Below are 14,528 nucleotides of genomic sequence, written 5' to 3'. Positions count from 1 at the left end.
GAATTTTTTTTTTTTTTATGTCTTTTTATAAAAGAATTGGAGGTGGTGAAGGTGGGGTGGGAGTGGGTTATGGGGGTAAATTATTTTTTTAAAAAAATAAAATTTAGGGCTGAGGTGGGGTGGTAGGGGTTGGGGTATTTGACAATTTTTCTTTGATTTAAATTTTTTTTGACTTTAGAAGATTAAATTGGTTTAGAACCATTTAATCTAAATTATATTTGACTTACCAATATTTTATATGAGTGAATTGTAATCCAATGCACTTTGGCTCAATCCATATTTAATCCATCCGAATCTGATCCATTATAAGATTTTTATGTCACTCCATTTAAATTTATCTTATTAGTCTAGTTTTTAAAATAATTTTCTAGCAGTAACAGTAGTCTATAATTTTCATTAATGAAAAGGGTTATGCCCTTTTTATTTCTCTTCTATAGTAGATCACTTGTTTTTCAATAGTGTATTAACCAATATCACAAGTCATCAAAAAATTCTCAAATACTCTCTTTCATATATTAATAAAAGTATTTATTACATGAACAATTGTTGCATCATTTCTTAAGAAACATAAAACTCATTAAAAGTTTATAACTTGTGCACTCAAAAACAACTTATTATTCCACGTTAACACACTGCATCTCTTTATATAATTCACCTATATATTGTCTATATCATCTAAAGCAAACTCGAGGATTGGTATCTTGCACGTTAATTTTATTGATCTCGAGTGATTTGGTTTTGCAAGCTTGTGGTTTATTGCGCCCTTTATAAGCTTTACAGATGTATGCTATAAAGTTTTGATAATCCTGCAGATAAAAAGTAAAATATATTCATTCATATTATACGCGAATGAATATAAGAGAGAGAGCGAGCGAGAGAGAGAGGGGACTAACTTCATGAAGTGGCTGATTATTTACTAGCACCCATGGTACAAACCTATGAGCAGGTTTCAATTTTGTTGTTTCATCTGCATATGCTGTCTCTAGCTGTAGGTTCATTTTACATTAGAAATTTATCAATTTCTACATAACTAGAAACAAAACAAAAAAAATACAACTAACTTGAAAGATATATTTCTTATTTTTTGACTTTTGAATGATCAATGAGTGAATAAATTTATTTTTTTAACGAAGTAAGCCATTATTTAGATCCAGCCCATTTTGGCCCAAACAAATCTGGATTGGGTTAGGTCTTAATCCGTTTATTGTCTTAATTCATTTTGACTCGCTTAAATTTAATCCAACCCGCCCAAATGACAGGTTGTGGGGGACAACTACGTACTAGGTGAGACCTAGGTTGCGTTTTAAATCTCAAAATGTAACCATCAATAACAAAATACATTTTTTTTTTAAATTAAGCGGGGTGGTAGAAATGTTATTGATAGTTACATTTTATATTTAATTAGATCATGCCCGATATACCGTACAAACTTTCAAAAGCCGCAAATCATTAATGCGTTTTTTCGGCTATTAAAACTTTAAAATAAAAATAGTGCATGGATCCTTTCTGTGAAATATGTTATATACTAATTTTGAATTTTTTTAAACATTTATATCAACATTTTGACCAATAATCAACGCAAGTTAAAGAGATGAGTGCAACTAGTTTTGTTCTTACCCGATATCCAAGTCCATTATTGTAGCAATTCTCGATGGGATTTTGGTTCAAACCAGTTGAAGCAAAACAAGATTGCCACGATGAGTGTTTATTTTGCAGATGCAATTGTTCTATGCAACTTATAAGCTTGAAGTGTGTTTCCTGTTTCATCAATTACTCCAACAAACAACTTGTGGAATTAGTATAAACCTTTGACTTATTAACTAAATACTAAATATCTACCGCTATTATACATTGTTCTTATATAATACTGGTTATTTTTGCACTTAATATTTTGGAATTAACTATTTATTGTATAGTAGGTGTTAGCACACTATAATAAATAAAGGATTTTGTGACAATAAATAGCGTCAATAATATAGTATTGGTGTTACGACCATCACTCTATATAGATATTGCTAAATATTTTATCAATTTTGAATGCAATAACATTAATTCAAATATCATTAAAAAAAAAATTAAAATTATTTTTTATTGTCACTAAATATCTCTTTTGCTGTAATAACATGTGTTACTTACCAGATTTGACCAAACCTTGATAGCACAAGCTTCCACTGTGTTTAGCTGACACTCATCTGTTCCATGCTGCATGTTACATTCAACCATCAAATTGACATGTTAAAAAATAAATAAGGCATGACTTGACAAGAAATGGAACAGGACAGTGATGAACACATGATGTAGCATAATTAGTAGTGTCGGTCTATTCAGTGGTGGAGTCAAAAATTTTATTGGGTGTCATAATATAATAAAAGTAGACATGCATAGAAATAAGAAAAGTCAACATATATTATATATATACATAAAACTAAAATTTTAATCTAGCTAAACATTATATTTTTCTAGCAAAGGAATGTAATTTGACACCCCTTAGCATGCGGCACTTGGTCTATGGTCACAATTGAACTTTTATACGGCTGTTTTGTGTCTAGGGGCAATGACTGGTTCTAAGACGATAAAATCTTTCTTTCTCAAATTTTATATTGAATCAAAACCGACATATAAAATGAAACGGAGTGAATATTTATATAAATTAAGTACCAAAATATTTCAGCAAAGCGGTATCCGGTGTTAAAGCTTCACAACTAAGGCCTAATTAAGCAAGCCTTAGGTTAAGAAGGTAACAAAATAACCAAAGTCTACAAGATGAAGGTTGGAAAGGGGTTGCGTTTGACCATAGATTTTGAAAGTCATGATTTTCAAAATTTATCGTCACACATTGTTTAGCCATTAAATTTGACAAGATTTGGAAATGTCATCTTCAAATATTTTCAAGTTCGCAAAATGCATGTTCAAACACGATTTCACAAACTCAAACTTCAAAATTTATGATCAAAATTTAGAGGAAATAGGGAGAAAAGAAATGGAACCTGACAAATCCAGCTAGTGTTAGGTGCAATCTGAGTATTACCCCAAGGAACAAGCCTAAGATTCACAATTGAACCAAGATCTGTTTGGAGAACCTTAACTAATTGGTTCACAATGAAATCTGCACAATATGGACACAAAGATTCATAATACAAGGACAAGATAACTTTGTCTTGTGAACACACATGACATTGAAATATAAGCAATGGAATCAAAACAAATGTAATGATAATTCTACTTATTTGGTTATGAGATGCCATTTTTCCCTTATGGAACTAAAACTTTCTTTTTGCATCTTTAATTATTTATCCTTTTTATGTACTTAAAGGTTCCAACAATTTTTTTTTAAAAAATAATATTTTTTTAAAATTTGCTATAGCTTTTACATCCCATTCCTCATCCCACCTACCATAATAAATTGTTGAATTATTAACTACTGAACTTTCCACTTTCCAGGACTGTCTTTTAAATAGATATTGGTCATCTGCTAATAAATTTGTACAACTAGTAGTTGCTAGAGTTAATACTACAATAAGATAGCGTTTCCACATAACTTCCTTTCATGCCATTTTAGGTTTATCTCGTCTTCTTTTAACACCATCACTTACCATAATTTCATAGCTAGAGACATTATGTCATATTTGGTAGTGTCTTGATGGTCCATACAAATTTCAAAACTTTTTTCGTCTTAATATATGTGATATTTTTCTTTTTTAGTCCGTCACAATAAAATGATGTTTTTTTTTAATATTTAGTTGTAACAATTCAATTTTAAAATATTTATGACTTATTTTAGATTAGATATTTCAAAAGTTTTTTTTAAAAAAAAAAAAAGGTCTGGACCAAGTAAAGCATATTACACAAATTGGAATGCAAATATGTAACTATACTTTATTCCACACATACTTTAATCAAAAAAAAATTCCTGTAAAGGCATGTTAGGCTTTATAGAAGAGTGGTTGTAACTTTATTCTGATATGACACATTCGAATTTTCTTCCACACAATTGAAAAAAGGAAAAGGGAAAGTTATTATATATGTTCTGCAAAATAAAAATATATGCTACTCTCATGGATAGAACAGTTTCTGATCAATATTGAACAAACTATTCCATAGTTGCATTTTAGTGGTATATATATGTCGCCATACTATGATTATATTTCCTTGGAATTTTCGAAGGTAGTGATTGGCAGATTGTCTATCTGTCTAAGTCTTGCAGACATTTTTGATCGAAGTAAGTTATCATTTAAATCAACTCATTAAAATAATACATTTTCTTAAAGTTTTACAAAATTAGTATAAATATATTTCATTTTAGGGTATATTTTATTCAACAAAAAAAATGAAATGGCAAAAAGACAAAGGTCTGATGGAGTTAACAGACATAAAACATGACTGTGAGTAACATTTTATAATTTGTTACTCTGATACATGTTTTACAGGTAAACTGTTATTCATAGTAACATTTCTTTTGATTCCAATCATGAACCATCGAATCTTGTAAATTTAGAATCGAATTTTGCAAATTTGGAATCTTGCAAATTTACCTATAATATATAATTATAGTTATGACACTCTGTTAAAGTTATACTCCTTCATTTTTCAAATCAACCGCATATATATGACTATAAATTAAATATTGTTGCAACGAATGTTCAACACATTCATACAATATTTAACATAGTTTTTGGGTTATTAGAAAAATTATATGAGACTGTAGACACGTAAATTTTATCGGGTTAATTTCGTATAAAATTTGGATTTAATTAATGTTTATTTAGGTTGAATAATCAATTTGGGCTTCATGAATAAATAAGTTCATTTTATTAAATTTAAGTCTAAGGCCTATTTCATCTTGAAGCCCAAACTCATGCCACATGTCAAGATGACTTGACATCTCAGTCAAGTTCAAGACGAACAATATGATACCACATATTCAAACGATGTGACAATTTCAGTCAAACTCAAGAATCAATTACAAGTCGTCAAGTGTCAAAAATGACATATTTTGACCAGTCACAAGCAACATTATCGCATAACATTTGTGATAAGTTTGATGACTTACACAAACCAATGAGACGAAGGCAAGATAGTTCATTTACACTTGAATTGCTACCTCTTACAACGATAAATAAGAGAGTTACATAATTTTCTAAGGACATTCTGCAAGCATTGTAGAAAGCATCAACATCAAGTATATAGTTCTTCAAAGGATTAATCAGTAGAGTTCTTCCCGATCAACTCAAAACAACGAAGTGTTATCTGATGTTTCTGAAGATTAAACACATTTCTAAGAGGTTCAAATCATCCAGCAATTCGAGAAAAATGCTACATAAGACCCTCGAATCACGAAGAAATAGTAAGAGAGAAAATCAATAGAACAACAAAATTGTACTTACAGGATTCATTAATAAAAATCACTTTTCATTTTACTTGATTTAATTGCAGTTAATTTTCAACCTCTTAGAAAAAAATTGCAAACAAATTTGGCACGCCTAGTGAAACCAAATATGACATTCATCTCTTTTCTCACAAATCACATCTGCAAATCTAAAGCCACAAAAATCACAAATATAAAAGCTTCATTTTTATGGGTACTTAAAGTTCTATCTTGAAGTTTCATCAAGTCTACACTTTGATAAGCCTTGAAGTAGTGGTATTTATAGCTACAAAGTTTTGTGGAACACCTACAAGACGAATCCAAATTCAGTTAAGGCTCTTGGAGACTACTCTACACTAAACGTTAGTTCTATAAAAGGATAATGTATTTCCTCGATTCACGAGCATAAATTACATGTTACTCCTGGCCTATATGAATTTATGTTGTGTATGGTCCAAACAAAAGGGTCTGCTAGATTGAAACCCTAGAAAGTGTCGGCTTAGGCAAAAGTTAGGACAAAAAAAAGATGAAAAAGTAATAATAACTTATCTTTATGAATTATGTTATGACTTGATCTTCTTCACCGAGCTACTTAGGCAGTTTATTAGTATTATTTTAAGTCCAGTAATATGAGTTTTAAAAAGGAGTAAAAGGGTGTGTCATTACTTGATCATCACAATAGTTCTTTGAAGTAGAATAGATAGACATGAGTTAAATATCCCTCCGTCCAGTTATGAATTTTCTACCACAGATGCTCCAAATTCAAAATACAGACATTTGAAAAGAGTGTGCAAATGTGTGAAATTGACATGGAAAAACTATCTAACTAGACATACATCACTATCATATATACTAATTTTATCTTTACTTTTAAACAATTACATATATTACCACTTTTAATATTTTATATCATATATTTTAAAAAATACAATCAAATTAGGGGTGTACAAAACCGAACTGAAAATCAAATCAAACCGCAAATCGAGTCAACCCGAAAAAAAACCCAACTAGTGGTTTGGTTTGACTTGGTTTGGTTTTGAAAAAAAAAACACGACTATATTTGGGTTGATTTGGTTTTAACTAAAAAAAACCAACCCAAGAGTCGAGACCAAACCAACCCGACATTATATATATAATTCTAAAATTTTATTTTATACATAAAATATTTACTTTGATATAATTTTTAAATATTTCTTATATTTTTTCATAGTTTTTATCTTTTAATATATTATTTCAAGTTTGAAACTTAGAATTATGAATGGGTCAATAAATATTATAGTCCACAAATGTTGATAATTATAATAAAGCTTAAATCAAAATCAAATTAATACTAATGCAAAAAGAAAATCAATTCAACACTAAGAATGACAATAATATTGAATATTTGTTCTTTAGTTTTACATTGGTTTAGACAATTAAAATACATAATCTAATTTTAATCTCCTTTAATATTTAGTCATGTAACTAATACTTACTAAACTTAATTTTAGCATGATTTAGTACTTTTAAATTATGATCATTTTCATTATGACTTGTTAATTTGCAATATTTATTTTACGCGATTTCATTATTATTATTTTTGTTGGATATTTTAGTGTCATTAATCATATCATATTGTATTATATTTTTAAGAAACATCTTAGATAGTTGTATTTTGGTAGGACTAAAGAAATATTTGAAGTACAAGTAAATTATATGTTTGTATGAATATTTTACCGGGAAAACCCGAAACAACCCGAAAAACCGAAAACCCCGAAAAAATCCAAAAAAACCCGAGGTTGAAAAACCCGAGTTTTATTGGTTTGGTTTGGTTTATAAATTTAAAAATCCGACACAAATGGTTTGGTTTGATATTTGAAAAAATCCGAACCAACCCGGCCATGTACACCCCTAAATCAAATAAACGCATCCCTTAAAACTAGAATTTAGTAATACCAGATTTGGAGTAAAATATATTGAGATTAGTCACTCATTAAAATTAACCTNACATATATATGTTTGCTATGGATCGCAATTATGCAAACTTTGCTATAGCATACAAATATGATTTTTTTGTTTGCTATATGTGAAAGTTACATTTAAAAATCCGACACAAATGGTTTGGTTTGATATTTGAAAAATCCGAACCAACCCGACCATGTACACCCCTAAATCAAATAAATGCATCCCTTAAAACTAGAATTTATTACTACCAGATTTGGAGTAAAATATATTGAGATTAATCACTCATTAAAATTAACCTAAAATAGAGTCCTCAATTATCTACTCACTTAATTCTCTCCATAATTTATGTTTTCACTCCAAATTAATCATCTTTCTTCTACAAATTTCCTCCCAACGTCACTAACATTCCGATGATCATACCAACAGAGAAGCCAGCTAGACCACAAGTAAGACGAGAGGAAAGGTGAGGATATCTATCAAAAAGATATTAGGATTTGATTTAGGGGTTAACCCATGTAGTAATTAATAATTACAACTATAATTAATTCATAAATATCCAAAAATTCAACCATAACAACCAACAAAATTGATTTCATTACCAACTATGACCTCATCACATCCATTGACGCCACCCCGACTAAAAAGCTCCCATATAGGAGAAGACTACGACTCATCAGCATCGAGGAAGTCGAAGAAAGGAGTCATTTCATAGCCGCTGAAATTTGACTTTTTGTTGGATATCAGATACATAGAAAAGCAGTTCAGGTGCATAGAATGAACATATCAAATACACTTAATCATTAAGTGTATATCAGATGCATAGAAGAAACATCAGATGCATAAAAGAATAGTTTAGATATATATATAATGAACATATCATATACACAAAAATTCAAACTTTTAAATATTGTTTTAGGAGTCGTAGCTACTCCAAAGATATTATACAATATGTGATTTCCTCTTTAATTTATGTCCTGTCAGTTACATTCCTTATTTTAATACACTTAAGTATATGTATATGATTAATTGGCATGTATTTGAGATACATGTATTAGTTACATTCCTTATTTAGATACAATTAATTATATGTATTTGATTAACATGTATATGGATGTCTTAGATATGTGTATCCGAAGTACGAATTATGGTAGATTTGATAATACTGCAAACTCATGAGAATGAAGGTAATTAACTCCTAAACTAGTGGAATTTGTGTTGTTTACCCAATTGACATTCCACACGTGTAAGTCCAATTCCAGATCAACTAGGCCCAAAATCACTCAAACCCGCCCACACTCTATTCTTCTTTTCTTTTAATTTCCCCTTGACGCCCCAACGGTAACCGTAAATGATTCTCCTAAGGGATAAATATATTTTTTCAGAATTTGAATTCTCTCNAAGTGGAATATTTTCTTCCACTTTATAAAGTGGAAGAAAAAGTTCCACTTTACAAAGTGTAAGTTTTTCTTACACTTTATAAAGTGTAAGAAATAGTTCCATTTTATAAAGTGTAGGAAATAGTTCCGTTATATATTAAAACATACACGTTATGAGATTAACGGAAAACGTTTAGAATATCAGATAAAGTGGAATTTTTTCTTCCACTAAGCCTATTTTAGTTACTTACAAAAGTAGTGGCTTATTTTGGTCACTTTTATGTTTTTGTGGCTTATTTTGGTTCCGAGCTCCTTTTTGGGGTCTCAATTTTTGGTTGAGAGTTAGAAGAAAAAAAAAAGAGTTTGAGAAGTTTCGAACAGGTTATTACAAGTTCTGAGTTGCGTAAAAAGTTTCAGAAGTCTGGGCAAGGTGAAAGAAAACCCAGAGCACATTGAGAGTTCTTAATCGGAGTTTGTATTTGGTTCGTCGGAGCTTGCCTTTCTTGAGAGTTCTTAATCGGAGTTTGTATTTGGTTCGTCGGAGCTTGCCTTTCTCTGTGTTTATTATATGCATTTTAGTGTTGTGTTTTCGACTGCTCTATTCTTGTTTCTGTATAAGATGTTTAAGCGTCAAATTTTAGGAGTTTCTTTTTAAAATTATGTGATTATTTTTTATGTGGATTGATTTCTGGTTCAAGATTGTTCATCATTGTTGATATTAAATTTAGATACACTCTCGAATCCTAGTAAAAATTCTATTTCTTATAGTCTGAAATATCTTCATCTTCATTTGGTGTATTAGCTATATTTCACTGTCTTGTTGGTTCTTCCTCATGATTATGATTTTTCCTAAAAAAATATTTCCATGTGAACTGTGATAACAAATTGCCTCTGTTTGATGTTAAGTTCGTTATGCCGAAATATGCAAGTCTCATGATTAAAGTTAATTCTGTCAATCCTCTTGTCTAAATGCATGTTTAATAAAATCTATTGGTGGTTCTGTTGTTTAACATTTGCAGTTCTTTACTTATATTTAGCTAAAGATGAGTAACTCCGTTGAATAAATCTTGGTGTTTTCTTTCCTTTGGATGGTTCTCATATGACAATAATGTTCTACACAGTAAAATTTAAATGAATATCTAAGTATGATTCCTATACAGATGCAACTGTAGCCTGTAGCCTGTCTCAAATTGTTTCTCTATTTAACCTAAAATCAATATTGTTTTTGGTTTGTGTGGATGGCTCTTTAACTGGCTGCTTATTTAAGTTCTTGATTCTCTATTCATACCTAGTTTGAATACTTCTTCTGGTCAGTAACTGGAAAGTAATACTATACGATTAAATCTAGAACAATGAATGCTTCTTGACAGGAGTATGGTTAGATTCAAAGCTAGTACCCCTTCATTCCATCCTCCCTTCCTGTTTGAAAATCTGGAAAAAATAAGAATATGATAAATGTCTGGTCGTTATTGAGTTAGCTGAAATGTAATTTTCCATTGAGTTTCGTGAAAAAATATCTGGTTTGTACCTATCTTAGATCTATGTGCATTAATCACCCCCTAAAGCGTTGGCTCCCCAAGTCGAGTGTTGGATGAGTTCTTATTCTCCGTTTAAAACTCGATGATAGCCTCTTTTTTCAAAACAAATGTTGCTAATATGGTTTAAATAGGTCAGTTTGTTCTTTAATTGGATATTTGAATCTGCTGTCATGAAGAACTTTGAAGGTTGTTTCTTTGGCGATAACATCTTTGCTTAAAATAAGCTTTTAATTCAAGATAACTTCAGGTAAATGTGCTGAACACTACAATGTTGTCCACCTTTGTTTGGAAATTTGTTGGTCTCATTTAGGGGGTTGTTTTCTTGATCTGTTTATATGACGTTCCTCTCGAACAGGACTTGACACGTTAAGTATTTCTTCATGAGATAGTTAAGCATGTGATTGAGGCACCTTCAGACTCCATATTCTTACTGTAAGAAATTTGCACCTGATCCTTAATTTTCTTTTCGGTGCAGGAATGAGCACCTTCAGACTCCATATTCTCCCTTGCATCTCGGGTTGAATCAAACCCGAACATCGGTTTCTTCAAGTCTGCCTCGTCGTATGGATCAAGAAAGGAAGCTAATATATTGGGCCAAAGGCCAAACTTTGCAGCTATAGGTCAAAGACCAAGTTCATCAGTCAGGTTCTTCTAATCCTCTTCTTAGTTTATTTCTTCACGTGTTAACACGTCCACACTTCACGCGATCATAACAACTATTTTTGAGACAATCTTCTTATAAGTTAGCCCATACCTAAAAAGAAGACATATGTTCAATACTAAAAATTAGAACTTTTAAATAAAATTTCTTAATTGTTTCGGTTTGTAAGATAAAATTTTCTTTTTTTTTGTGGGGAAACAGGACATGTTTTATATTTGGAAAAAGAAAAAAACTAACTTAATTTCTATTCGCCATTGACCATCAAATGAAATGTAAATTGTCCGTCATCTTTTTTCTAAAAGAAGGGATGCTTAGTTTATTTAAGGAGCTACTAAACTTAAACCTTTTTTCATATTCTTCCTCGATATGACCCATTTAACAAAAGATCATACATGTTGATGTGAGGCACATCATCTTTTTTTGAAAGTTTTTATTTTTTAAAATAGTTTTGTGCAAGTTAAAAATGAAAATAACAAAAAACATGCCAATAGTAATACAAATGAAGGAACGACTAACTATTTTCTAATCAAATAAAATATAAACCTACAAACTCGTAATAATAAAATTGAAAAGCATCAATTTAATATTTCAACAAACAACTCAGTTCAAGATTATGGATGTGTTTGGTATGAAGGAAAATGTTTCCCAATTTTCTCATGTTTAATTAGCTTAAATATTTTTTTAAATGTTTTCCAAATTAACTTATTTTCTTCAAATATAAGGAAAATGACTTCTTTTAAAAAAAGGTAAGGAAAACATTTTCCAAAATCATTTTGAACTTCACACCTCAACTTTTTATACTAACTTAAGTCTCGGGTATTGATTCCCAATACTATAATCCTAGGTCCAACTCATGATTCTCAGTTCGAGACCCAACTCTCTAGTTCTGGGTTGAGTTGGGTCGGATCTCAAGTTAAAATTAGCGGTCAAATTTTGGATCAAGTATCGGATTGGGTCTCAAATCAGGTGTTAGGATGGAATTTCAAGTCGGTATTGGGTTGAGAGTCGAGGTCAGATCTCATGACAGGTAACAAAATCAGGTTTTGGGTTGAGAGTCGAGATCAGATCTCATTCAAGTGTCGGGTTTGGGTCTCAAATCGATCGTCAAGATCATACGTCAAGATTAGATGTCGAAGTTGGATCCCGTTTCGAAAGTTAGGTCCAGGATTGTTTGTCGGGGTCAAGTTCTGATTTGAAATTGAGTTCTGATTTTGAAATTGTGACGGTCCAATATAATATAATGGGTCACTTTGAGGGTAGTGACTGACCAACATAATATAACATGTCACATTCAGGGAGGTGATGACGACCCAATATAATAATAACGTGTCACTTTGAGGACAATGGCTACCCAATATAATATAATGTGTCGCATTGAGGGAGGTGACGACCCAATATAATAATATTGTGTCACTTTGAAGACAGTGACTACCCAATATAATATAGTGTGGCACATTGAGGGAGGTGACGACCCAATAAAATAATAACATGTCACTTTGAAGACAGTGACTACTACCCAATATAATATAGTGTGTCACATTGAGGGAGGTGACGACCCAATATAATAATAACATGTCACTTTGAAGATAGTGACTACTACCCAATATAATATAATATGTCACATTGAGGGAGGTGACGACCCAATATAATATAATGTGTTCCTCTGAGGGCGATGATGGCCAATATAATAATAACATGCCGCTTTGAGAATAGTTGACAATTTAATATAATGTCGAGGTGGCAGCTCAATATAAATCTTTGGAAGGTGGACAATCAAACTATATAATATTTTCTACAATAAAAAAACAAAATAGGTAGTGAGGATCTCAAAATTGAGAGTAGGGTTATAATGTAGTTATCCGATTTGTCTCTTGTAATTTCTGAAGCTGGTAAGGTCTGTGATAATCTTTAAAGAGTTTGTTTCCTACTCTCATAAATAATTTGTTAGTAGATAACAAGAATTAACACATGTCAAGACATTTTAAGCGCGTCATGACGATCTGGTAGCCATAGAGAACGAGAGATTCTGAAAAAACGCTTTGAGAACTTATAACGTTGAGACAAGGCACCAATGGCCGATTATGGATGTCACATAAGGTGTCCCCCTACTTTAAATGGATCTCTTGTAAAGAGAAGATTGATTTGATAAAGGATATCTTTGAAACTTGAAGTTGAATGAAGATTTTGAGAACTTTGAACTATTTCAAAAAGTTGCCCATGTTTCCAATCTGAGGATACTTAATTGAAATAATTTGCAAGAAACTAAGAATGATTGATTCAAAAACATGCCCCAGTTTCCTCTGAGGTCTGTAGTTTAAAACAGTGAGAAGACCGAAATCCTTATATAAGATTGCCTACGTATCTTGTTGGAATAAGAAATCAGGTCTAACGTGTAGTTCGAACTTGAAATTTGACAGAACTCTTGGAGAAAAATAAGATTTGCCTTTAAAAAAACAAGAGATTTGAAATAATGGAAGACAAATTTTGTCAACGAAGAATAGAGGAAAAGAGTTGATTTGTCGAGCTGGATCCCTGGTGTCGAAAATCCTTCATTATAGAATTTGAAAAATGTTAGCTCCTATCCTTTTTCTATGAACGTCTAGACTAATTCTTCAAAAATGGAAAAGACATTTTGGAATTTTGACTCGAATGCTAATTAGTAACAAAATAAAATTATCAAAGTAAAAGATAAGTTTTCATATGAAGTCGTTCAGCTTATATTGGTCTGGATAACGTCTTATAGTTTTCGTCATTGTGCCAAGCTGCAATTTGTAAAATTGAGACTGGGTAAGCCACAATAAAGTGAAAGGAAAATTTTTAGAAGATGAGTAAGAGTAGAAATCATCTGAGTTATGACGAGGCCATTGTGGGCTTAACGATGCCTTGTGGCTTCATATTTCCCGCATCCAAAGAAAAATTCTTAGTTTTGAGAGACTGATTCATGTTGGCTTTGTCTTGCCATCCTGATGCTCATTTGATGCCTGGTTTACAAGTTTGTCTGATCCCAAAATTTTGGCTTGATGGAATTTTTGAGGTCCCTCCTAGAAAATTCTGCCCCGGTTAAATCATTGCAGAACTCTCGAACACTTTTTGTAGTTTCTAATTGAATCTTTGAGTGAATCTAAAAATTTTTGCCCAATTGCAACTTTGATGTGATATCTGATTCTGACTTGTGAAGAAAAGTCCTCTTCTAACGAATTTTGAGATCCTCTCAAAATTCTGCCCAGTTTCCATTATAAAGGAAAATGGAAATCTTACGGGGAATACCAAGCTGGTGTGGTGCCTACATATCCCGTTGAGTAGGAATCAGGTCTAACGTAGTTTCAACCTAAAGAGAAATTGAGATATTTTTGATAATGTGATGGAAGCCAATGATGGCTACCTACGTATTCCACAAGGGAAATTAGGTCGAACATAGTTCATATTACAGATAAGAGTGCTTACAAAGAAAATCAAACCGTAAAGTACAATTACAAAGAAAATAAAACTATAAAGTGTGATTACATGAAAATAAAATAACAAACTCTAAATGCAAGATCGAAAGACGCCTAAAGTCGACTTCCAGAAAATTTGTTTCTACTTTGCAACTGGTCATGTCAACGACTACTCCTTGTGCTTGGGTAGTGGATACCAGTTCACATTCG

At 31.4% G+C, this 14,528-nt stretch overlaps 1 protein-coding gene across 1 annotated transcript; it reads right to left on the bottom strand.

The window, feature by feature from the left end:
• Nucleotides 1–497: 497 nt before the first annotated feature.
• LOC125870895 (gamma-interferon-responsive lysosomal thiol protein) lies at nt 498–3,346 on the bottom strand. The gene is made up of 5 exons (XM_049551444.1): nt 2,988–3,346; nt 2,137–2,202; nt 1,618–1,758; nt 894–986; nt 498–806 (listed from the first exon to the last, which is right to left on the bottom strand). The coding sequence occupies exons 1-5, from the start codon at nt 3,243–3,245 to the stop codon at nt 672–674; spliced, it is 693 nt and encodes a 230-aa protein (XP_049407401.1). The 5' UTR covers nt 3,246–3,346; the 3' UTR covers nt 498–671.
• Nucleotides 3,347–14,528: the final 11,182 nt, after the last annotated feature.

This window comes from Solanum stenotomum, chromosome 7 (genome assembly GCF_019186545.1).
Source record: "Solanum stenotomum isolate F172 chromosome 7, ASM1918654v1, whole genome shotgun sequence".
In the NCBI taxonomy this organism is placed as follows: domain Eukaryota; kingdom Viridiplantae; phylum Streptophyta; class Magnoliopsida; order Solanales; family Solanaceae; genus Solanum; species Solanum stenotomum.
This window is presented reverse-complemented; position numbering and strand designations above follow the sequence as displayed.

Coding starts and splice junctions, on each gene's coding strand:
- LOC125870895 (XM_049551444.1), bottom strand. CDS start 3,245: ATGGCATCTCATAACCAAATAAGTAGAATTATCATTACATTTGTTTTG. Junction 1,759..2,136: donor TCAAGGTTTGGTCAAATCTG/GTAAGTAACACA, acceptor TTGATGAAACAG/GAAACACACTTCAAGCTTAT. Junction 987..1,617: donor ATAATGGACTTGGATATCGG/GTAAGAACAAAA, acceptor ATGAACCTACAG/CTAGAGACAGCATATGCAGA.